The 25,301-nt window shown below is 32.9% G+C and overlaps 4 protein-coding genes across 5 annotated transcripts; 1 reads left to right on the forward strand and 3 right to left on the reverse strand.

Moving 5' to 3' along the window:
- Positions 1-947: 947 nt before the first annotated feature.
- Positions 948-9,306, reverse strand: Bma-lad-2 (Uncharacterized protein; the record flags this gene model as incomplete). Its single annotated transcript, XM_001899346.2, has 25 exons — positions 948-981; positions 1,111-1,276; positions 1,673-1,858; positions 1,967-2,095; positions 2,391-2,558; positions 2,681-2,800; positions 2,874-3,057; positions 3,162-3,280; positions 3,363-3,486; positions 3,563-3,838; positions 3,929-4,006; positions 4,080-4,213; positions 4,491-4,609; positions 4,799-4,958; positions 5,067-5,187; positions 5,485-5,645; positions 5,989-6,141; positions 6,518-6,652; positions 6,848-7,035; positions 7,175-7,274; positions 7,370-7,507; positions 7,654-7,839; positions 8,065-8,252; positions 8,770-8,884; positions 9,243-9,306. 25 exons carry the CDS (start codon positions 9,304-9,306, stop codon positions 948-950), a joined length of 3,546 nt encoding a protein of 1,181 aa, XP_001899381.2.
- A 7,313-nt stretch (positions 9,307-16,619) lies between these two features.
- On the reverse strand, positions 16,620-17,637 carry Bm5320 (Uncharacterized protein; the record flags this gene model as incomplete). The annotated part of the gene is made up of 3 exons (XM_043073656.1): positions 16,620-16,783; positions 16,986-17,102; positions 17,445-17,637. 3 exons carry the CDS (start codon positions 17,635-17,637, stop codon positions 16,620-16,622), a joined length of 474 nt encoding a protein of 157 aa, XP_042929590.1.
- A 1,453-nt stretch (positions 17,638-19,090) lies between these two features.
- Positions 19,091-20,295, reverse strand: Bma-set-23 (Uncharacterized protein; the record flags this gene model as incomplete). Its single annotated transcript, XM_043073657.1, has 4 exons — positions 19,091-19,356; positions 19,557-19,722; positions 19,788-19,901; positions 20,158-20,295. 4 exons carry the CDS (start codon positions 20,293-20,295, stop codon positions 19,091-19,093), a joined length of 684 nt encoding a protein of 227 aa, XP_042929591.1.
- A 146-nt stretch (positions 20,296-20,441) lies between these two features.
- Bma-ced-2 (Uncharacterized protein) lies at positions 20,442-22,306 on the forward strand (the record flags this gene model as incomplete). 2 transcript variants are annotated; one of them, XM_001899343.1, is made up of 7 exons in its annotated part: positions 20,442-20,605; positions 20,742-20,823; positions 20,924-21,034; positions 21,311-21,463; positions 21,591-21,725; positions 21,824-21,901; positions 22,163-22,306. In XM_001899343.1, the coding sequence occupies 7 exons, from the start codon at positions 20,442-20,444 to the stop codon at positions 22,304-22,306; spliced, it is 867 nt and encodes a 288-aa protein (XP_001899378.1). The 2 variants fall into 2 exon arrangements, with proteins under 2 accessions (XP_001899378.1, XP_042929592.1); XM_043073658.1 differs by lacking the exon at positions 20,442-20,605 and having other exon boundaries at positions 20,812-20,823.
- Positions 22,307-25,301: the final 2,995 nt, after the last annotated feature.

The raw sequence follows: 25,301 nt of genomic DNA on the forward strand, positions 1-25,301 counted from the left end.
AAGAAAAGCGTTGCGAAACTCAGTTTTTTTAACGCTGTTTTCATCAACTTTGTGGTCCTTTTCTTGAATACGCATTAAGTGGTCATTCTTCCTTCAAATCTATTCATTAAGCTTTGTTTGATGGTAAATGTCATTTTCATACCGTTGCTGAATATCTGGGAAAACGTGTGAGAAAGCAGATTACGCACTGCAGAACGATCTATGTGAATGGGTTAGAAGTAATGAAGTAATGGTGTTAGTTTCCCTGACATTGTTCTGAAACACGTGGAAAACTGAATGTTTAAAATATTTATTTTGATATAAATGAGACTGATATAAACCACATTTATTGTGCTGTACAATTTAAATAAAGAATTATTGTTCATTGCCATATGCTTCATTACAGATTGATAACAAGAAAAGTATAGTCTAGATAGAGCATATAACAGAAAGGCAGTGATTCTTTCGGAGAAAAGAAGGAATTCTAAAGGCGTGAACTGATCATCAAGAGTTGTTCTCGTCTCATAGAAGGGTGATCGATGGTAGATAGCGCTAGTGCTTCCCTAAATGCTTAGTGGAAAACAGAAGTGATAACTGGCAGAAATAAAATGCTCAAATGCTGTTGGGTTTTTTAATTTCGAATGATATCAACAAAAAATCGTGCTCAGTTTTATGGAAACAACCGATTAACCAATCCATTCCCTTCAAAACAGTTCTGTTTTATTTCTGATTTCCCAACAAATAATGCAATGAAATAAATTAGGAGTGACATTACTTTAGTTGGATCGTTCATATGCATACTCACTGTTGAAAATATAAAAACCGCGTAGTGATGTAAATAGAGAAAGAGACATACATAGTTGAGTGTGAATTTTATCAATCGGGCAGTATATGAATTAGGGGCAAATGATGTAATATAGATATGGTTTATTGGTATTAGATGGAACAAGCGATAATATGATAGTTAATCATTTGAATCCATACAGGTATTCCATAAAATTCCTGGAAATGCTTAAAAGACGGAATGAATTGATAGCTGTGAAAAACAAGCAAATGTAGAATACGGAAATATTTTCCATTTGTAAAATTTCTTTGTAAATTTCCTACTATTAAAAGAATTCAAGAACTTACTGGTCCTCTTCGATATCGATATGATGGCCTTGTTCCAATTCTTTCTGTTTAACGGAATATTTACTATCTCGTTGCCGTTCGCAGCAACACATTACTGATGCAGTGAATAATGCAAACATTATTGCACTCACTACTGCGATGAACCAGGCTGCACTTTGCAAGCTTTCTGCAAATATTAAATGAAACAAAAGTAGTCAGTCTCCTCATTCACTACATTGGACGGTAGCAAAAACCACAAATGTGCATGTAAATAGATCTCTTGATATTACTTCAACTTCATTTAGGACTTTTCGTAGCATCAAAGAGTCAAAAAGTTCTAGTGTCGCAATACTAACCAGCCACTTTTATCTTCGCATATCGACTAGACTTCCAGGTCGGATTTTGTGTTAGACTTAGTCCTTACATTCAAGCACACTTTTTCTGAACAATTAGAATATGAAGAAACGGCACATATTGGCGCTCTAGACATTCTCATCAACGTGAAATCTCTTTCCACGGCACGCACATATCATTCAAAATCGAGTGACTCTCGAAATTTATAGAAGTATAAAAGCATCCATACCATGAGAAATGTGTGTAATCGTAGCTCGACTTAGGCTTCGCATGGTAATTATTTCGGATGCTCGCTGCCTTTGACCTTCCTTAGCGATACCAATCATTTTATATCGTGTGTCTTCTTCTAGATCGCTTAACCATACTTCAGTTCGAGGCAAACTTATTTGTTCACTTTCTATCCAATTATTGCTGTCTAAATTTTGCTAAAATTAAAGAGAAATGAATTCTCCATTCCTACAATAATTACAACAAATACGGAAGTTTCAAATTCACTCAACTTTTTCTTAGATTGAAATCTTACTGGCAATAGAATAATTGACAAGAAAAATAGGCCCTGGCATAGCCCATTCGGAACCATTCGAAGGCAACCATTGAACTCGAGCCGTTGTAGGCGAAATTGCTTCGACGGTGAAATTTGGTACATCCGGTTCTGCAAACATGCTTAAGAACTAAGAATAGTGTGGAAAGATCGGTTTCATTTTTTGAAGAAGGAAATAATTGACATGTACCAAATATTATATAATGTTCTGGAAGTTCCATAAGCCTTATACGTGAAGTTCAGGATGAACAGAGCAAAATAATGAAAACAATAACAAAAATGTTTTTTTCCCGTTTGCACGAAGAGTTTATTTTAGTAAATTATCCTAGCAGTCTTTATGCATTCCATTTTTTCCATCACCTAAAATCCCGACATTTTTGCATTACTAAAATGAATGATAAAATACCTCGAAGTGGCCAAGTTCGTACTGGGCGAACAACTTTTGGTCCTTCACCACCTTTCGTTTCTGCCCAAACAGAAACCCTATAGCCAGTGTCTGGCTCACCTTCTTCATTTAAATAATAAAGTTGTCGATTTAGTACAAATGTTTCTTCTTTTACGCCTGTCGAGGAATCTTAAAATTTATTTCACTGCTTCTTTAAAAATTGTTGAAGACGTATTACAATTAGTGATAAGAAAGCCTAAATAACTCCCATTGTTCAATACTGGAATTCAAGAGTCGAAAAAATATCGTACTTTCAAAAGTAATGAAATAGCCGCGGACGTATCCATTTGGTTGTCGCGGTGGTTCCCATGTAACATACAAGCTTCTTGCTCCAACTGCTCGTACTCTCATATTGTGTACCTTGGATGGAACTAAAACATATATAATATTAATTAACAGATTTACTGAGATCACATCAGCGGTCGAGAATCCCATATTTCTTACTTCCTTCAGGAGTTGTAAATTTGATTATTGATGGAGATTCACTTAGGTATCGACTATTCGCTGTTCTAATACGTGCCGTATAGTTTGTCATAGGCTTTAGATCATAAAGAATCGTCTCATTCTTATGTTTTTCAGCTCCAGCATTCATTATAGCAAATGGCTTCTCATTTTCCCAATAGTCAATCTGGAACGAAAAAATAAAGAAATGTTAAGAGGAGAAAGTTACTGTGACTTGCTCATATCTTGACTATTCGTTGTTCTAATAGTGTTAAAAAAATATGACTTTACCAGATAACCTTTGAAATGACCACGCACACTGTCTCGATCCACGTGTTTCCATATAAGAAGAACAGCAGTACAATTTATGAATTCAGACACGCTGAAATCAATCGGCGACAACAGTGGTGCTGCAAAAACATAATGCTTATAATAATGTTCTAAAACCCGAAAATATTCTTTACTTCCGCACTTAAATTCTAGAAAATTTACTGTCTTCTCCTGAATATCCTTTAACACTCGTTGGTTTCACAACTGCGCGACCAAAACTATTCAGAGATTCAACTTGAATCAAATATTCTCTGAATGTTGGCTGTTCGCGAATAACTGTATAATTCTGAAAACTTATAATAAATGTGCGATTCCTTTGCAATCACCTTGACTAAACAAATAATATTCAAAAAACCACTTACGGCTAAAGGATCTTCAATTCGTATTTCTGTCCAAGCTTCCCCTGGTTTATTAAACTTATAACGGACGATGTACTGTAATCCTGGTCCGTTCCAATCATATTTATCCATAGGCTTCCATTCGATAATCATATTGTTTGGTTCACTGCCTTCGGCTCGGACATCCTTTGGATTTGTAAATGGATAGTAAGCTTTCGTGGAACACACTATGCCTTCTTTGAAGCCGGGTTCACTTTCACCACGTGAATTCCGAGCTATTATACGAAATGTATAATTTACCTAAAATACAATTGTTCGTCTATAAATCTACAGTCAAGAAATTATTTTTAATTTGTATTTTGCCTCAAAGTAAAAATTTTAAATCCTGACCCACGGTGAAAGTGCAATATCAGCCTGATAAAAATCGGCAGCAGTATTTTCTTCCTCCACAACAGTTTGCCACAATCCCTGAAGTTGAAAACATGGCTTTCTTCAGAAAATGAAGAATTCTAGACGGAATTTTATTTCGAACGGAACACACTTCTTCAAATTCAGTATGCATTTGAATGAGAAACTGTTTGATTTGGTCACCGTGGTCATCTGGTCGACGCCACCTTAACATCGCTCTTCGCTCGTTGCAGTTTATTCCTGTTATTATTGGAGCAGCAGGCACATCTGTAAATTTGGATAATTAAACTGAAATGTGAACAAATGTTTGATCTATCCTATCTATAATACAGAAAAAGTTATAAGAAATAAGTAGAATTTTCAAGTATTCAAGAAGGATTTTAAAAATTTTTATTTTTTTACTTTTTCACATACACAGTTTTTTGTTTTGGCAAGTTTTGCCGTTTTCTTTTCCAGCAAAATAATACTTTCTAAAACAATTTTTTTTTTTGAAAACTTTTCAAAAAAATATACAAAATGAGGGAAGGTGAAAATAAATCAGCACCAAGCACAGTTAATTCAATTCCTGAAATCTTGACGTCAACATCGGTAAGAACAATACAATCAATGGTTCCTGAATGAAAGCCACGAGCATTAACGATTAACAGAGAATTGTTTAATAGCCTGAAATTTTTTAAACTTAATGTATTTCAAATTTTCGTTCTACTCAGAACTCAGTAGGTTGAATAATCAAAAATGGAAAATAAAAAACAAAAGTTAATGAGAATAGAAAAGATTATCATGGATCCAGAAATAAACTTTTCCGAAATTATATCAACAAAACACTTCAAAAACTTGTCAGAAAGAACACACTTGAAGTGGACAGAATCATTAATTGGTATTCCATTATGGGTCCAAGAATATTCAATCGTAAGCCGTGGATCACAAACTGCTTCACACACATATTCCACTGACTCATGCGCTTCCAATATTGACTTCTTTGGACTTGGTACACGAATAAAATGTGTTGGATCTAATAAATAAACAGCAAATAAAGCACTAATTGAAGAGAAAAAAGGAAAAAATGTTTGATCAATGCTTTTTAATAATTAGGCTTAATACTAGTTAGGAAAAACTTTACTGAAAACTTGTAGTTGATTAACAGCTCGATTGATACCATACTTGTTCGATACATTGCAATAGTAAAGGCCTTCATCAGCCGAATTTACTTGCGATATGCGCAATGTGTGATTGGGGAAAATCTGGAAAGAAATATGGATTTCAATGACTGCTACTTAATCGTAAGAAAAATTCAAATCATCTGAGCATCAATTAATTTTAAGTAGCAGTTTCAGGTTATTTGGATATTTATGTCTGCAGGAATACTGTCGGAACTATTATCGCATAAATTATTGTGTACTTTCATGAATGACACAGCACCAGAAGGCGGAAATATTGAGAGATTTAAAAATTTAAAAGATTATGAAAACTTTTGCATCACTTTCTACAGAAGATATCGCCAAATTTTGTGTTAGAATTAATAATGTAAGCAGACTAACATTGATTTTTTCGAGAACAACAGCAATGGAATGATCATTAGTGTCTACCCATTTGACCACTGCTTTCGGTGCTGCTTCAACATCGCACGACATCTCTACGGTTGATTTACGCACCACATTCCAGATACGGTGACTTGGCATTTTGAAATATGGAGCATAAGCTACAACCAATTCAAATCTGGTTTCAATTTGGATTTTATAAAATTCTCCTAGGTTATAAATTTTTAAGTTAGGTAGATATTTGTCAAATCAATAAATGAGAATCCCGTCTGTGTTGTTCAGCGCCTTTAATTCACAATGGTAGAGTTTAAAATGATAGCTTCACGTCAGTCTTACCCATAATCAGAAAGTATAGAAATTACGCGAAGTATTTTTTATCAAGCAAAAAGAAAAAATCTTCCATGTTCGAAATATATGGCAGAATGGAATGAGTTGTTTCAGATTTGAATAGGATAAAGTTACGATTTGAAGCAAGCGAATGTCATAACAATTCAGTCGTATTACCGCGCACATTCACGAAAGCATTTCCAAAAACGTATCCAAACGGATTCGATGCATTGCACTGATATACGGCTGTATCAACATCATGATCCAAGTTTACGATTCGTAATATCTGACCACTATTTAAAATCATACGTCGATCATTGTCTGCCAACTCTATAGCAACTATTACAACTGATGATTAAGTCACAAAACTGAAGTCAAATCCAAGTTAAACTAGAAAGAGTGAATAATCTAAAATCGCACAACATTATCAGAATCTGAGATGTGTGGAGCAGTAACAAACAATTCGATTGTTATACATCACAATAATTAATACTAAATACTAACCTTCTAGAAAAGATAATTCTTCCACAAATAGTAAAATGCAAGTAAATAAGATTTTTCACACCTTGTAAAATCATTTTAACAGAAACTCGAAGTATTATGTACATTTTTTTTTTTTTTTTTTTTTTTTTTAAGGACTGGTCAATAGTTCCTATGAAATCTCTTTTCAAAAAATATTGAAGTACATTAAAACATCAAATCAGACCATGTAAAGGTACACCATTGATGAACCACTGAATGATGGGTGTTGGGATGCCCGATATTGTGCAATGGATTTCAGCGCTACTTCCTTCCGGTTCGTCAATGTCTTCCGGTGGTTTATCTATCCAAAATGGAGCTGCTGAAATAAATTTCAGATATAATCTTAATCCTAGATTTAAATAAAGGTTTAAGAAAAAGGGACACATCTGATCAGTCCAGTTGTTTAATTATTTTATTACAATTTTTTGATTGATGAATAAGACTCTTGAAAATCCTTCGATTTGATTGAATTTCAACAATTTTAAGATGCTGATTTAGTATTTTAGGTAATTACCATTGGTAGTAACATGCATCTGATGAAATAGATGCTGTGATCGACATTCATATATCCCCGCATCTTCTGAACGAACATTTTCGATGATCAGAGCTTTACCGTAGTCAGCTTCTTGTGATTTAAAATCTTTTAAGCGAGCAAGCGGCAAATCATCATTTAATTTACTCCACGTTATGTTCGGTAGTGGCCTGAATTCATTGCAATTTAACAACACTTTGCTGTTTTATACAAATAACAATGATTTAAACGTGCTTGGAGCAAGTTTTATTTAAAAAAAAAAAATGAAATCAGATGACAATGAGCAATAATAAGTTGTAAGAAATTCACCTTCCACCGAAGATGCACATCAGTTTGAGTTTGGTTCCTACTTTGACAGATACTTTTTCTGGACTAAACCACAGCTTATGTATAGCCGTTCCATTGTTTTCTACAAAATGACTTTTTGTGTTCAAAAATATATCTAGATAGATGAAAATTTAAATATTTGAAACTACCAACTTAAAATATGCAAATCAGAAATACTTTTAGCAGGATTGACAATAAGTTGGAATTCGTTGCCTGCACGATATTCCCCACGCAGTACAGGAGAAGTCACTGCGCATTGGTAAATTAAATTTTGCCGCCCGTCATGTTTTTTAACCGCTGTGAAATGAAGGGTACCTACAAAAATGGTGACACAAATTAAAAATCAAAAAAAAAAAAAAGAAAAGCACTAAGTATTGAAAGAAAAAAGTCTTCAACAAAAAAAAAAGAGGTAACAACTTTGATTGTAATTTTAGAAAGTGAAAATGAAGTTATAAACAAACCTTCGGTATCGACAGCAATATGTTTGTATCGAATAGTTTCGATCATATTTGTTCGTTGTGTATCGCGATAAAGCCAAAAAACAGATGGTTTTGGCACCCCATACGGAATATCACATCGAATACTTAAGCTTTGTCCTTCGTCTACTATCAATCGACGCACACCTCGGGGCACAAAATGATCAAGAACTAAATTTGTTGGAGTTTTGAATATATGAACGTTTAAAAATTCAGAAAGAAATTTTGATCGGAAAGCTATAAATTATATCTTTTTTAAATCATCCAAAGCACAAAAATTATGCACACTATTATGAAAACACTAAGTCTTATAAAAATAATTTACAGAAACGAAATATCAGAAAATTGTACTCTCCGATTATTTAAATCATCTCTAATGTACCTCCAAGCAGTTACCTCCAATTTGCACGTGAAATTTATTGGAAACAGCAATCCCAAAAATATTGGAGGCGTGACACTGATAATAACCTTGATCTCCATCTCGAGCGTCATTGATTATTATGGTACCGCTTTGGAATTGTTTTTCCCACGCAATCCTATCACCATCAACTTTTAGTTTTTCTCCATCCTTAAACCACTCATATCTGGAAAAGCAATAAATTAAAAAATTACGAATTTGGGAATGATCAGCAAGCAATACCCTTATTTTTATTGAATCCAAAATTTCATCATAAATGACCAAAATCACTTTAGATTTTAAATAAAAAATTTTTGATATACGACTGAAAACTATGTGAAGCCACTTCCTTTTAAATTGCTTATTCCGACGGATTAATTTTATTAGATACAATGGAACTGTTAAGTTTTCTGTTATTTCATGGATTTGAGATGAAATTATTGTTGTGAAGAACTGTTTTTCCCTCATATTAGGGAATCGTTTAAAACATCAAATACGACTAATTTCATATATATCATTTATAGCCATTTCAGGTCCAATTTGGAAAAAAATAAAGTAAGCCAAGTTTTAAGAAGCCATTAATGAGCATTATCTAGGAAATTTCTTCAAAAACAAAGGAATAATTCTTCGAGTTAAAGAATCAGAAACTTTGGAATTTTCAAGATTTTATGAAGGTTTTATACTAAAGGAAACTTTAAACTGACGTTTCTGGATTACCAGTGGCATAGCACGGAAGAATAAATTTACCACGTGCGATACCGGTCGAATTCACTTGAAACCATACTTCTCCACCATTTTCTGGATCTAGTTTTGGTGGACCTAAAATTTATTCAGCTTAAAAGAAGACGTGAACATAAATGACAGCTAACCATTAGCTTTGATTATCAGAGGTTCAACATCTTAAGTATTAATATAACATTATAAAACTAAACTTATGCTGTGTCTATGCATAATTACTAATATATATTCTATATAATTCTAAAATTCTATATATATATTCATCCAAAAAATGATCACACATATTTCTCCTATAAAAGATCAAAACTATCGCTCATCATTTCAAATTCCGAAAGACCAGTTTACACTTATATTAATCTAAGCTCTTAATCATTTTACTTATTGCTACAAAGTAAAATATTCTTTTGCTGTATTATTGTAATTTGAAAAATGAACAAACCGAGTGTACGGCTGAAAGCAATAAATTGAAAAAGCGAACACCAAAGAATAGATAGCGTAATCATGCCGGTCACTGATATTGTCGCTACACAACTGTTTAAAAACAGGATAGAGCGACCAAAAAGATAAAATTTGATTGCAAATTTAGAGTACAAGTATTTAAAAATTAATTTTAAATCGATTTTCTAACTTGAAAGCTGCAATTAAGTATTCCGGTAAAAAAATTTTTGTCCCAACAAAATTTATTGCCGGCTATTTAGTTTAAAAAAAGTTTTACTAAACTGTTTTCATGTAATCCTCAAATGTGAAGATCCAAAACTTTTCCAAACCGTAAGTCATCCTTCTTAATGGGATTTTCTTAAATGCCAATTTCGTTGTAACATTTGCGGACGTAACCAGTAATTCCTAAGGTTTAAATTTAAAATTCCTAACTTTGAAAGTTTTCAAAATTAAAGCATATTTTCTAGTCTGGACATCAATGTGTCTTTTCATTCCCCAAATTCAGTTATCTTTTTCCTAATTTAAAAATTTTTTTCACCAAGTTTTTAGCTTGAAAATTGTAATTAAGTATTCCGGTAAAAAAATGCTTGCTGTTGCCTTTCACTAAAAAGCAGAACAGATGTTTTTAATATTTTTTTTTTTTTTGAATTAAGCAAGAAATTTTAAGACGGAACAACAAACAAGACAAAGTCTCAACAAGGAAAAGACTAGATTTATCGTTTCATGGGAAATTCGCTGCCTTTCATTGTAGATCCATCGGTGGTTATAAACTGAACGCCTAAATCACTCTTAATTGACTAATTCTTTGAAATAAGCAAAGTCTCTAGCTTAGAATATCAACTATGGGTTTTTTTTTCTCTTTCTAAAAAAAAGAAAAACCAATTTCTCCTCCTAAAGGTGCGTTTTTGCAGGGAGTAACATAAACGAATATTTTTCAGTTCGAGATTCAGTTTTACTTCCAGTTTTCATACTTCCAAAACAAATAAAGTAAAATTTTTATTTGTTAAATGAACACAACATTCGTACTCATTTCTCAACTGTTTCATTCCTATAAAAATTGAGAAATATTCTTCAGATTTTGCTCCAGAATGCATAACTCATTTCAAAGGCTCCAGATAAAACTATTTTTAAGGAAAAAATTTTTGCTGTATATATAATAAGTGATGGTCTGCATATAAATTTCATGAGCAGGTCGTTCTAGTTGAATTCTTCTGAAAATTATGAATATTGAGATCGTTCAAAATTTTGATATGAGTGGTAATAGAAGTTCTCAGCTTCTTTTAAGGTATGAAATGTATATAAGTCATCCATTTTTTTAACACCATAGAAGACCGTCCAACTGATTCAAGTTAAAATGAAATCCAAAGGTAGCGATCCAAAGGCAGCGACTTCTAAGAAATAAATGCCTGATTTCATTTACATTCGATTGACTCCTAATTAACCTTACAAATTAGAAAAAAAAAAATGTTCTTCATGAGATAAAATAATATATGTCCGTTTCCTATTTGCTACCTATTTTAAAAGTTTTATACAATCTAATTTATCTTAGAAATTCACTTTAAAAACTATTAACTAAAAAGCTACTAAAGCAGCAGCAATAAATAAATAACAATAATTGGTAATAATAATAATAAAAATAATAATAATTGGTATTAATGATAATAATAATTGATAATAATAATAATAATTGGTAATAATACATAAATACAAATAGATAAATAATAAATTTATTAAACAAACATTGGAATAGAAGAAATCAATCCAAAACTTGTTTTTTTGTTTTCTGCTGAGCAACGAATCAGAGAGTCAGAAGAAATGTGGAATATTGGGAATTAATTGCAAGTGAGAGTTAAGGCATGGCCAGTATTCGATTGAAGTTTGTGAGGCAAAACAAAGCGTTAGCAATGCACAAATTCAGATTGTTGAAAACTTAGGAAAGAAAGGAGAAGTTATTTTCAGGCTGTAATATTAGAAAACGAGGCCTTCGCTCATGCACTTACATCATCGTCAGACAATACTTATTGTTCTGGTTTAAGACTAACGATGCTAACAAGTAAGTCGTTCACTGAAATGTTCATTTTTTTCGGATAAGTTTTAATTTTAAAAATGCATCGTAAACAGAAACAGTATGTGACGATTGCTTTTTTCTTAATTAAGACATGGAACTGATTCCTGCTTGAAATATAGCATGGCCTTGATTTGAATTTGCAGTACATAAAATTTCCTATTTAATAAGAGAAGGCCGGTTGATTTTTCAATATGGTAATGTTGAAAGTAAATATAATTATCATTAATTTAATTGGAAATAATTTGCTTTGTAGGAATGCACTGAGATCAAATAGGAACGAATTTCATCAGTGATGAAACTTTCTGTAGTTCAATAGAGATATTATGATATAATGATAAGTAGACTGAAATTTAAGTGGAGTGGATAAAGTTCAGATTGTTGAAATAAAAAGAAATTATTCACAGACTTGATTAGTTCTATGATCAGACAAAACGAGATTTTTTTTTAACGTCGAGTTTACAGAACTAGAAATTTGCTTCTAAGGAACTGCATGAAGAAAAACATTTTCTGACTGACGCTGTTTCAGCTTTAAATGATCATTTAGATTACTATTCATAAGTTATTCAACTATATTGGCGACGTGAGTTACATTAAGCTAAAAAGCAGAATTACAGATAATTTCCTTCACGACAAAGCAAGTTGAAAGATTTTACATTAAACAATGGGTTAAGAGTGAAATGTCAAGTAGTTACAAGTCATTCCATAGCTATAATTCAAATAGCTAATGGGCCTAAAGAAAGCAGAATGGATTGTTCCCCTTTCTTGATGACAAAATTTGGAAACCACTGAATTTCTTGAGTCACCAGGTAAAGCCGATATTAATTTCAGAAAAAAGATGAGGAATTGCGAAATATTTAAATTTATTTGGCAGTTGATATCAGCCTTCTAAAAATTAACGGAAATAGTACCATTTTGCATTTTGGAAACAGGTTAAAAATTAAAAAACGAGCAGCAAAGATTATAATGGTGCAGCTAATGAAAAGCTTGCTTAAATAACTGGAGATTAAACCAGATTTACTTGTTGAAAAGATGTAGAAAGCGACAAAATTTGACGCATCTGCTGGGAAGCAATATGATGACGTGTGGTTTGGATTACTAGCTAAAGAATTATGGAGAAACTCAGTGCTTCCTTATGTTAGCTTACCAGAAGCAAATTTCAACAAATAAGATTTAACAAAGAGGCGGAGAGGACCGGCAACATAATGTTAGGCTCTGGAACAGCATGGCTAAATCTCAGTAAATGATGTTGCCAATATATTTTGCTTTACTAAAAGCCTATCGTTTTTGATCTGATTGAAAGCAAGAATTAGTACAATGAGTAATAAAAAATACTGAAATGCTATTTATTATAATTGGTAACTGAGGACCGGCGTGATTTGTGTTTTTTGAAATGTCTTTTCCTTACATATCTATGGTCTCCTTTGAATTATATTTCATTGTTAAGCTGACAGTAGCATGTTTTGTCAAGCTAAATCTGTTCTGACCTCAAATCCTCAGTTTTCCTAGCTGAAATGTGATAAACCTATTTCAAAATACAAATAAAAATTTATGTGAAATCTATAGTGGTATCAGAAATTGGTGGAATTGTCACTGCTTTCCTCTCAGTTATGCTAATGACTTGAAAATTAAGGTATTTACACTCTGGTAAGTTAAAAAATTATAGTCAAAATGAGAATATACATTCAAATCAACATCAAACAAACAAAACTATAAGGAGTAAGTTTACAAAGAGCATAAATTAGAGATGAAGAGACTACATTACTGGAAGAAGAGAGAAGATGAAAGGTACAAAGGAATTTAGAGTTTCAAAATTAGGATATGTTGAGAAAAAACTGACGACCATCAGCATGAAACTAAATTTACCCACTGATATATAAATCCTATAGTATAACGAAGTAATAGGGCCCTCTTCTTTTCTTTTCTTTCTAGTTAAAAAAAGAAGTTTCAATTGTTGTCCACAAATTTCTTTCTATGACTGTACGCAAAGCCATTTTAATACATTTCTTTTTTTTTTTTTGGTAAACCGAATTATCAGGAAAATCCCAAAGATTTTATATAAGTGAACTGAATAAAATCGGTAAAGATTAGCTTCTTCCTTATACAAAACTTGATATGAAGTCCATCTTTTCAATTGTTTCAGTCTTATTTACTTGTTAAGTGATAGCGTCCGATGTTGTTTTGAGTCTTTCGCTGAACTTCCAACTCCTTGTTGAATAACTAACTGCTCAATTCTTTCGTTGATGTCTTGCATTCCGTGAATCTCTCTATTTTATCATTCTCTTATTCTGTGAAAACCTTTATGAAATAATAATAATAAGCCTTATTGTCTCCTTGAATTTTTTTCTAATGTTTCTCTAATTTTCTTCAACATAAAAATAAGTATTGAAAAGTAGACTGCCGTGTCACGTAATATAAAATAAAGGAATGTGTTGCGATTTAAAATTTCACAATATAGCATTTAAAAAGTAGCAAAAAATCTTAATGATCAGCATTGTATATAGTGACAGATAGATGATAATATATGTAATCAAGCTCTATTCTACAATTGAATGCACGCGGGTATATCACAAAACCATAATAAGCTATTGAATTTCAGCGCTTTTAAACCAGTGAAGAAATATTTACATAAATTGCAGAGTATACGTCATCATTTTTCGAAAATATGAAAAAGTGAACAACTTGAATTCCTTTCAGATCCATTAATGTAACAATTCAGAAATTTATGATTACATGTTATTTGAAATAAATATTGAAAAATGGACTCTAGTGTAAGTCACCTAAACTCACGAATTATTTACTTGAGCCTGGAAAAAGTAGAAGCATCCTAGTAATTTCTGATGGCTTGTTATTATTGTATATTTTGAACTTTCGAACACATATTTTAAATGATTTATTTGCAATAATTGATGTTCTTCTTTATTTAAAAATATGACTAATTATTATATAGTAGGCAAAAAATAAAAACAGAAATATTATTTACGTTCAAAATTTTTAAACCAACAGCTGAAAACCAAGCAAGATTTGATTTCAAAATCCTGCACTCAATAAGATTTTGAGATCGCGCATTTCTTATAAGTTTATGTAATTACAAATTACTTTTAATTGGCTCATTTTAAAGGGTCTGGTAAATTGGGAATATAAATTTCTAGCAAATGATCAGGTTTGGTAATGCGCTCAAATTATCGACACTTTTTTATTTTCTAGTTTTAGTTCGTATTTATTTAAAAGTTGTTTGTTTTTGAAACTCTACTGACAATCCTTGAAAATTAGGAATAATGTTTCCGGAATAAAGACTAATGAGGGTCAAAATTTAGGACTTCGATGTTACCTTGAAGTGGGAAACAGTTGTAAAATGAGCGGCCATCTTCTGATGAGTATCGAATTTATTGTAAAGACGAAATCGAAAAGAAAAACATATGACTGTACCTCTGGCATTTTAGGCATTAAAAAAGACCTTCAACTGCATTTCAGTCCCAAATAAAATCAGCTTATATAATCTAAATAAACCTAAATAAGATGTTATATCGCCATTAAAATGATTCCAGAAAAAGAAGTAGCCAACTTAATAAGCAAAGAAATTGCAAATAACTTATTAATCGGTGACAGTCAATAACATCTTCGAAAGCTCAGCAATATCTTTGATATTCCATAACTATCCGTAACAAATAAGATTGTTACGACTTAATTCGAAAACTTGTGGTGCCGAAATTTCTAAATAGAGAAAAAAGACTTTTTCCACAAGTGAAAGTAATGTTAAAAATGTTTCGTTTCAAAAATAGAAAAAATTGGGGCATTAAATGTGCATACTGAGAGAAGCTTGCAGATAGATGCTAATAGATGCTATGAAGAACTTCATAACATTTTGCATGATCTATTCTGTGGGAAGCAAAACTTCAGTGTGTTTAGCAATCTCCTAATAAATAATTACACTAGATGTTGATTTTGAACTTTTTATCTGAAGAGTTAATTTATTACCGATGGTATAACAGTCAGGACATTATCAAATCCGGAGTCAAACAATTTGTACAGTTTGAAGTTATTGCCTATCATATATTTGTGACATAAGAAAGAGAACATGATAAACTTTATCAGATTTTCATTATCTTTTTTTTCTAATTGGCTTCTCCGAATTAAGCCTTCTATTAATATCAACTTTTCAAGGCAACTGTCGTGGAAGCAAATTTTTGTCGTGGACGATTTAATCGTTTAATTATTAATTTTGGGAGAGGTTTTTGATCCCAGGGAGATTGGTTGGATGTAGGTGTAAATACGTAGGGTAGCAGAGAAATAAATCAATTTCTTTATTAGCAGAAGTAATAAGACAATACGTTGATAGAGAACAATTGAAATTGAACTCGTCTGGTTCTTGGCAACAAATTACACATATATTAAAATCTTTTAACAAGGATAACCCTTACACAGCAATTATATCTTACATTGTATGTGTTAAGATGTGGGTGTGGTTTATAATTAGAAATTTTTGTACAAAGGATAAATTGTCTAGACATGATAGTGAGTAACTTTTACAATGGATATCATCAAAGTACAGTGGGTTGTCTAGACATTATAATGGGTGGCTACTATAATGAGTTGCAATAGACATTACATGATAGATGCTCATAGTACATGAATTGATATAAGATCATAAGTCAGTTAAACCATTACGATGATTTGTAAAAGACATCAATGGATTGCTATATAAAGCATTGTTAACATTTATTTAGTGCTTAGCGATGTTAAAATGCACGACAGCAACTTCATTTTATTATAAATTGCAATGTTAATTCAATCTTAATGTTTGTTATTGGTACTGCCGATCTATAGCAAATATGTTATATCAATTTAAATCAGCATTTCCGAGGAAAACTACTTCATTATTTTACTTGTAATGAAAATGGATGTTTTCAATGAAAATTTTTCATGTAAAAGTTGAGAGGGTATAAGGTTTGTCAGAAAGAAAAAGTGAAAGGCGAAAGGATGAAGATGAACAACTGTAGGGAAACAAAGTATGACAACCATATAATAAATTAAAAATAAATTTCACAGATAAATTATTGAAGTAAAAACTGCAAAGTACCATTGCTACTTTCTTTATTTGATGGTACTGCCATTGAAGATGTGTTGCGCATCGTGTCTTGAATAGTTCGATCATTTGATGGGAAAAATGGATTTTGTGGGAATCCAAAACCGAATGGTTGGGTAAACGGTACTTCCTACAAAGACAAAGAAATTAGATTGGTCGAGTGTTTCTAAAAAAATAGGGAATGTTTGGATTTATCATGCTTAATTTGCTATTCTGCCCAAATCATACTATAAATCATCAAAATGCAGTTTTTTTGATACTACAAGAAAGGTTTTTTCAAGACTCACCAACTGTTTGAAAAAATTTTCCGCTTGCTCTTCTCTCAGTCGACGTTCTTCTTCTTTTTTTCGATAGTAAGAAGCGAACTCATTTTTGCTCACAATACCATCACCTAGCGAAATAAGACAAATAGCATTAATATTAAAATAAATCATTACGCATCACGGATAATTAAAATTTAAGAAAGTGGGCAGTGGTCTTTTTGGTATGAAATCCGCTTCAAGGAAAAGAATTTTTACCGGTGAAAATTTTCAAAATTTCTCATTCTTGGATCTGAGAAAAATTTTGGACAAAGATATTTTAGGAAAAAGTACCATTTAAATCTTGTCTGTGATACAATCGTGATTTATCCTCAATGTATGGCCGATCAGCTAGTATAAATTCCGCAAAGGTAATTTGTTGATCACCGTTTGCATCGATACGTCTAAATTCTGAACAAAAAAGACTTGAATTGATGTAATCTATTAATAATTAACTTGGAAAGAAACATGAGTTAAAATAAATATGAAAGCTATAAATTTGAAAATAACTCTACTCCAGCAGTATTTCCAGTTAAAGCAAAACAAGTCCTTGTGATGAAGAAAACTTTAATTTCATAGCAATTGCAAAGCGATATAAAATATTGCTGAAGCTGAAATGTCCTTTCTTGTAAGGCCATCGCTAAAACACTACGTAAGATCGCCTTCAGAGATACTCTCATGAAACCAATAACTATTCCCTTTTCATTATAATAGTGTTGTTAAAATGTATTAAAGCAAAATTTGAATTCAAACCATCAAATCTTGGACTAAAGTCATCAGCAGGTATAGGAGTAATTTCAACAGGTATTGGTGAAGCATGTGAATTCAGAATAGATGTTGGTGAAGGAAGTAATGCAACTGCGATCGTTTCTGATTTCGTTTCACAAGTAATTATTTCCACAGTGACCAGTAAAACTATGAGCAATTTCGTCCTGTACTTTTTCATTGTTAATGCTACTGAAAGGAGTATCTGAGTGAGACAAAGCTTTTATCTTACATATTAAATATTTCAGATCGGCATCCAAATAATTTGGATGTTTTATGTTAAATTACTTTTCTCCAAAACTAATAAATGCCATTTTATGTACTGGTATAGTAATGCAGTTACCTCCTCATAATTTTTGCGGGAACTGAAGTTAAATTTTTAAAAAATCCCTGAGAACTTTATATTAGACAAACATTTAAAACTTGTAGCAAATCATTACTTGAGCAATTCTTTGCGCTAATGAATGAAATAACGGAAGAATAAATATAAAACTATTGCGCTGAAAAGAGTTCATAATTTGGTAAGTCTACTGCCGCGGTATTTATATGGGGTAAACTTCCACAGAGCTAATTACGCTAAAAGCTGATATCTTATTTGTTGCGTAGTTAGTAGTGGAAAAATAATTGATGAAAGAAGGGCTATAATTTCCCGTCCAACAATCTCCGTCCTACATTTGCGCTAATTAACATATTTTTCGCACTTTTTTATCATTTTAAATGTGTCTTCCCAACCATAAATCTCATTCCATATGCATCGTAAAACTAACAGGTTGTTTTTCAGCTTGAAATTCCCTTCCTAAAAGTATATTCTCAGTCTTTCTGTATAAATTAAAAAATTGTTCATGTCGACTAGTACACATTGTTAGTAGAATTTATCAAAATTTATAGCGTTGTGGGCAAAACTGGATTATATAATACACGGATTATAGGCCACTCTGTGCTGCACTACTAAAGAGCAATACTGAAACTACGTTGCTAGTCATCGCAACTTTTTTTACTTCCTCGGTCTTTCAATTGTCTCATGTGTTCCTTCCACTTTCTCGCTGTCTTTTTCCAAAATTGAGATGCTAAGTATTGTAATCTCGGGATTCGAGAATTCATTCCAAAAACTAGTGGATAATTTCAAAAATACATACTTCCATACACTATGGACTTCTTAAAGCCTGAATTTTACCATAACTTTCCCGTATCTTATTTTTGTCTGTCAACGTTTACAAAACCGTACATTGAAGATACAATCCAGCGCTTTATAGATATTACAGCTCTTCTGCGTGTGCAAAAATTTTGGTAGAAATGAATTCACTTTTTTGTGTTTCAAAAGCATTTATTTTTTAACTAAAAGACCATAAAACAAATAAAAAGTCCAACAACGATGAACAAAATGTTTTCTTAACCAAGCGGGCTACCGGGACCTCTATAACTTTTCTACTTCCCTGGCGGTATTTTCGCTAGAATACCTCATCCATGTGTGCAAAAAAGAAACTTTGCAATGTTTTGGAACACAGCAGCAGTGCAATTAAACTTGGAATGAAGCCGTGCAGTCAAAAGAAAAAGTGCTACAGTTTATTAAGTGGTGATCGATCAAGTGAAATGAATGAATTTAAAAAGAGATACGTGACGGAACAAGCGATATGCTATAAAATAGAAGCAGGAAGAAACAACCGGCAATTTGTACTGCCACATAAACATTTCTTGAGACAAAATTCTGAGGTACTGGCACCATAGTCGTAGGTGAGCTCTTCGTAAGCAGCTATATCACGAAGTGCAAACAGTCCAACGTGTATCTGTGGAGTACCATACCTCACAAGGATCATTATCAAGTTAGGATTACAACCGTGATTTATAAATCGTGACTGATTCCCACGAATTGATGGGTCGATATATGTCACTTCAGTGTGATCTAAATTCATTCATTAAATGATACAATAAGTCAATCTTATTGGAACAGATAAAATTGTTAAAGAAAAACCTCCAATTTCAAGACCGGTTAAAAGAAATAAACTTAACAAAAATAAGAGAAAACTGGAGCGGATACACAGGAAAACAAACAAGAGCAGTTTTTTTAAACAAATTATTGAGATACCATAACAAAAAATTAACTACCTCGGAAAATTTCTTTAATGGTGAGAACATAATTTGTATCGGATTGACGCTTCTTCACTTCATCTGGTCCAATTACTTCTCCAATATATTCAATAACAAAACGACCTTTTTCAATTAGCTCTCTACACTGTAAACCATAACCTTTTTCACCAGCATCAAAGATCTGAAATTGAGATGAACTCCAAATAGGATAAAGGAAATTTTTTCGAATCTAAAACAAAAACTAACATTGAGAGGAAGTGAACAGCCCAACTGTACACATCTATTTTTACACTTATCCGGAAAGAATGAACAAGAACATTCAGTAGAACACTCCAGAATTGGCAAATTGCTGTCAACATCCTTAATGAAAATTTGGTCTATGAATATATCCTGAAAATTTCTCAGCAAATCATTCAAATAAAATCACTGCAATTCTTCGATAAAATACAAGAATTATTGATTATCAGCAGTTCTTTTTCTGATATAACGAATGAGTTGCATAAAATTTCAATAATTTACAAAACTTCAAGAACAACTATCAAAAAAGTTCGAAAATTCAGATAAAACTATGCAAGAAAGAAATACCAACATAATAGTGTGGCAAAGTAAGACTTGCCTGTTTGTACAGAAGACAGGTGCAACCAGTACTTGCTTTGCATGGTCCCGTGCAGCTACATCCTTTATATACCGTCTCGAAATTCACTGAATTGCCACCCGGACCGCATTCCAAACTTTCTATTTGAATATATTCCATCCCAATCGAAACTTCGAGAATCTCAAGAATGACCCACAATGTCTACATTAATTTGCACAATGCCTCAAGCACTACCAGTTACGGGCCACCCACTCCGTTGAAATGGTGTAGGAGGTGGAAAAGACGAAGAGGTGAGTATTTCGGGAATGAGGGAGTCGTCGTCCTCGTTCGATCCTTACTCTTGGAGGAATTTTTATTTCCATGTTGGTCGAGAGGAAGCAACACGACTATTATGTCAGTCCGATTCTGATCTCGGCACATTCCTTATCCGAGATTCTACAACTCCGGGAAGCTATGCTTTAAGCGTTAGGTAATAACATCATGTACTTTAGTTTTATTTAGTCGGATATGGTACGTTACTTCACTTTAAATATTTTTTCAGTCACTTGGTCGAAATTCTACTCTCACTTCAGTTCCATAACATTGTACAGATTTCACTATTGTAGAGAAGAACTGTCCGGTGATCAGCAGGTCCGACATTATCTAATTGAGCCCGTTGAAGCGGATAATGGCAAAATGAATGTGAAAGTAGGTATACAATTTGTCAAGGAATAATACATTTTATTAAGGTTATATTTTCTCGAAGTTGGCTTGTTTGTACTGTAAACAATTATAACTGGAACTGCAGATAGCCGATCAGTACTTTGTTGACATTCCTGCCTTGCTTAACCATTTCAAAATGAGAATTTTGGCGAATGTAAGTTTGGTGTGTCCGCTCCGAAAAACCGCAATTAATAGGGTACGTTCCTTCATTTTCTTTCGTTTGTTTTATCCTTTGTTTCTTTTTTTTTTCTGTTGTTAAATAGAATTTTGGAATGAAATTTCTTTGGTATTACTACTTATCCATAGCAGTATTTTTACTCTCGGTTTCTTTTTTGGCTAGCATGTGAATTTTGATCTTACCAAAGCGTATAATGAATTGAGAATGATGAATAGAAGGGCTGAAACCTTCTTTCTTATCTTTATCTAGTATGTAATTCCATTCTTCTTTTTCTTTAACGTCCGGTTTTTTCAGATGATTGCTTTATACTCATTTGAGGGACAAGAGCCAGCGGATCTGTCATTTGAGAAGAATGAAATTCTTGATATAATCGAAAAACCACAGGAAGAATGGTGGGAAGCTCGAAATGCTTTGGGTAATGTTGGCCTTGTCCCTGGAAATTACTTGGTGAGGCTTTCAATTACGTTCTCATTCATGGAGATGCTTCTGTAGTTCATTGGTTTCTACATGCAATTTCTACATGTTCTAGCGTACACCTAATAGTTTCTAATTAGTTCAAATTTTCTAGTTCCAGGCACAATTTGACGAAGTTCTAATGCAGAGAGACAGTCCTGATTCTTTAGTATCGTCAGAGAATCGTTTAAGCGGTGCTTCCGTTCTTAGTGATATTAATGACGATGTTTTGAACAATGCGCAACTTTCTGAAACGGTTAGCACACAAGTAAACTTTATTATCATGTAAATATATGAGTGTAATAGTTGTTATCACTAACTTTTCATGGTTCGCATAAACTTATTTCATTACAGCCAAACATGCCAACACTGGCGCGTGTAATCCTGGATAGGCGACCAAATGTGTACGATACGGAAGCGTTGCGTTTGAAGGTTCCTTTTTTTCTAAAATTTGACATCTTTGTCGGAAAGTTGATTGAACGAAGTAGTCTAACGATTAGAATAAAGTGTGTTTCTTGATTACTTTTTTCATTGCTGTTCTTGGTGTTCGCACAACCACTGATAGCCTCTTTGGGCAGTATTCCGGACATCTTCCTTGCAGTAAGTTTCATTTTCCTTGTTAAGAATAAAGTATGCTCCTTGATTACTTTTCATTGCATTATGCATTGTAATTTCAAATGGTCTTCGTTATAGAAAGGTGATTTGCTGAAAGTAACCAAGTTACATCCGTCCGGCATTTGCGAAGGAATCTTGAATGGTAAGAAAGGTACTTTCCCGTTTACATATGTGGAATTTGTGGGCGACACAGATACAGCAGCAACACCTACTCCCGTATAGCAGACAGTTTTTTCTTCATTTCATTTTTTTTTTTCTTGTAATTATTTGCGGTTTTTTGCTTTTCAGTATTTTATACTTTCTCTGGGTTTTCTTCATTGTTTTCAAACGATTTTTAATGGATTTACCATCTGATTTGTATGTTATGTATAACATATATGGTAATGAAAAATTTGGTAGCTCTCTGTATTTCTACTTCTCAATCTTTATCTGATTGCTTTTCTTACATTTATTATGACTTATGGTGCATAAAACACAACTAACGTGTATTCTAATTTTTATAAATAGAGCCGGATAGTATGGCTTCTAATAATGGACACTTGGTTTTATTTGTCACTTAAAATGTACTTGCAGGAAAAGTATGAATTAGATTATTTTTTGTAACATTATATTACATCATGGAAAGGTTAAGAATAAAATAGGAGTGCAAAGTCTGTTAGCATGTTAGTGCAGACATAGTGATAATCAAACATTTTTAATCAAGTTGATTCTGAAGTCACATTTCATCCTGTCTAGCACGCATAGCTTGCTTCATATTACTGCAGAGCAAGAAGGGAAGGGAACAGCATGTTGGAAATAAATACTTTGTGAATTCGTTGATGCTTATTATTTTGTGTACTAAATCTAGAATTTCAACTTCATTTTTTGGATGCTGACCTACTATCTTATGAACTTTCCTCATGTTACAGCAGACTGAGGAGTATAGCAATACTGTCATTTGTAAACACTGTTTTATGACAGTATTGTGACGATGTAAATTAAAAATAACTTTGAATTACGTATGATAAGTGTCGTAATTATTTTCAATCTTGTTTATATGGTGTGGCAATAGATTTGTAATTCAATAGGTAGAAGTCTAGATTTGCTGGAGTGCAGTATTCCTACTTATCTTTTCAAACCGCGCTGGTGATGCTCTGTGAGCTACTTTGTTGTTGTGAACAGTTTTTAGCCCCGTAGCAAAGGATGGTTTTCCGCATAGGGGGCTGACTGACTGCCATTGTGGATTGTTAGGAAGTGTGCGTGGAAATTGAAATTGGTGTATTTGGAATCAGTTGGTATTTTCGAACTAATATGCCATAATCCTAAGAAGTTGCTGCTTAAAATTTTTATATTTTGTGATCAGTTATATCAATTTTTGAACGAAATGGTCATCCTTCAAGCCTGATATTGGATTTAGACCACTAAGTCGTTCTCCAACATGTTCGATTATGAGATGAATATATGGGTAGGATATGGTCGTCTCAAATTCGCTACTCGTCGGAATACCATAGGTTTGTCGGGAATATCCTCATTACTGGAAGTGCTGATTAATTGCTGACATGCACGTCGCCATCTAGTAACTGCTGGATGTAATGCTGCAACACACAAAACTGATAAATGGTTTAAATAGAGTGGTAGGAGTTGAGTGAGGTTTGTTGTCTGGCTGTATGCCAGGAGGTGTCTTGATACGCGTTACGGGCGCGTTGCGTGTGTATATGTTAACAAATTTTAGATTAATTAAAGGTGATCTGGTTATCATCCAGGCTTGTCTTCATCACTACAGTAGTTGCAATTGTTTTTCGTATTTTATATGCCATAGTTTACTTGTGCTCAAATAGTCAAGTGTGCTATGAAGTGCGCAGTGGTGTGATCGTCAGACCCTTTACTAGTATTTCTTGATAATTCGGTGTTTTACACAGCTTGATCATTTTACAGTTGTTGCTTTCCTTTAGCTCGTACCCAGTTCTCTCTCCTGCTTATTTTGTTCTATAAAACAAAATAGGAATAAATTCCTAATATAGCGTATGGCATGTGTGAAATGCTGGATCGTGAATTTCTTGATGCACTATTCAGGATATATAATTTTGTGCACTTGTTAATTGAATACTGTCTATTTTAAATGGACTGTCTTCATAACACTGATCGAAGTACTGAAGTATATCACTGTGAAATATAAATTGTTGGGTTGCTGTTTTGCTTTTATGATCTGTAATCTAGGAAAATACGTAAGTTCTGCGTTGAAACTGTCATTTAAGTGCTTACCTTGTATGTTGTCTTCAACAAAACTGTAGGTGCATTTTTTTTATTGCAATGTCGAAATCTTCATGCTTAAAAACTTCCGATTTACATCGAAAGTAATGGGAATCTACGTATCCCAAGATTTGTGAAGTAAGATGAGTATAATTTTTGCAAATCTTGTTAAAGGAAGTTCTGTGTTTTGAGGCGGTGAGTAGGAACTTGTTAAATTATTTCAAAATCGTCTTGACGAATAAAAATCTCATGCAGTTTGGTGTTTGTTGGCTGGGCGAAAGCGATGGGAGGACAAGTAGCAAAAGGGACATAAATAATGTGGTAGCGAAGGATCAATTTGAGCATTTTTCTTTTTTAGGTTTTTTCTATAATGAATTTAGCAAGTGGGAATTAAGAATAAGCATGTGCTTTTTTTGACCTCTGCGCCGAAATGTTTGATAGCATCCACATATTGTGAGCGAAAGCTAATGTTAACATCTCCCGCAATTGGATTCTGGTTGGAGGCGTTACTGAAACTGTAATTTTCCTCCTGCCTCAGTGGTCCGTCTTGCCCTTATTGCTTTCTGGTAAATATCTCCGTATTAAGCACGATGCTTGCTTGTTTTTTATGGCTGTGTTTTTTAAATATATTGCTCACACCATTACTTTAATTAGGCAAAATCGCCTACAAAACAAACAGCAGCTAACATTGACCTCTCTGATTTTGAGGAGAATTGTTAGTATCTTGTTTTATTGAGCAGATTTTTTCATTTCTAAACTATAATGAGTTATGTACAGTGGCGGATAGTTTTTAGGATGTTTCAGTTTCAGTGCAAGCAAAATAGATCTGAAAATACTCTTATAGTCCGGTTCATTTTTCAGGAACTCACGTTACTTGAATTTCCGATGACGTGACTTTTTCCGCTTCGTTGGATCATTGTGGAAAATTAATTTTAATACTGTTGTTAATGCTCATTTTCTTTAGTGAAAATGTGTGAAGAAGAGAGTG

The sequence above is a fragment of the Brugia malayi genome, assembly GCF_000002995.4.
Source record: "Brugia malayi strain FR3 genome assembly, contig: Bm_v4_ChrX_scaffold_001, whole genome shotgun sequence".
Classification (NCBI taxonomy): Eukaryota; Metazoa; Nematoda; class Chromadorea; order Rhabditida; family Onchocercidae; genus Brugia; species Brugia malayi.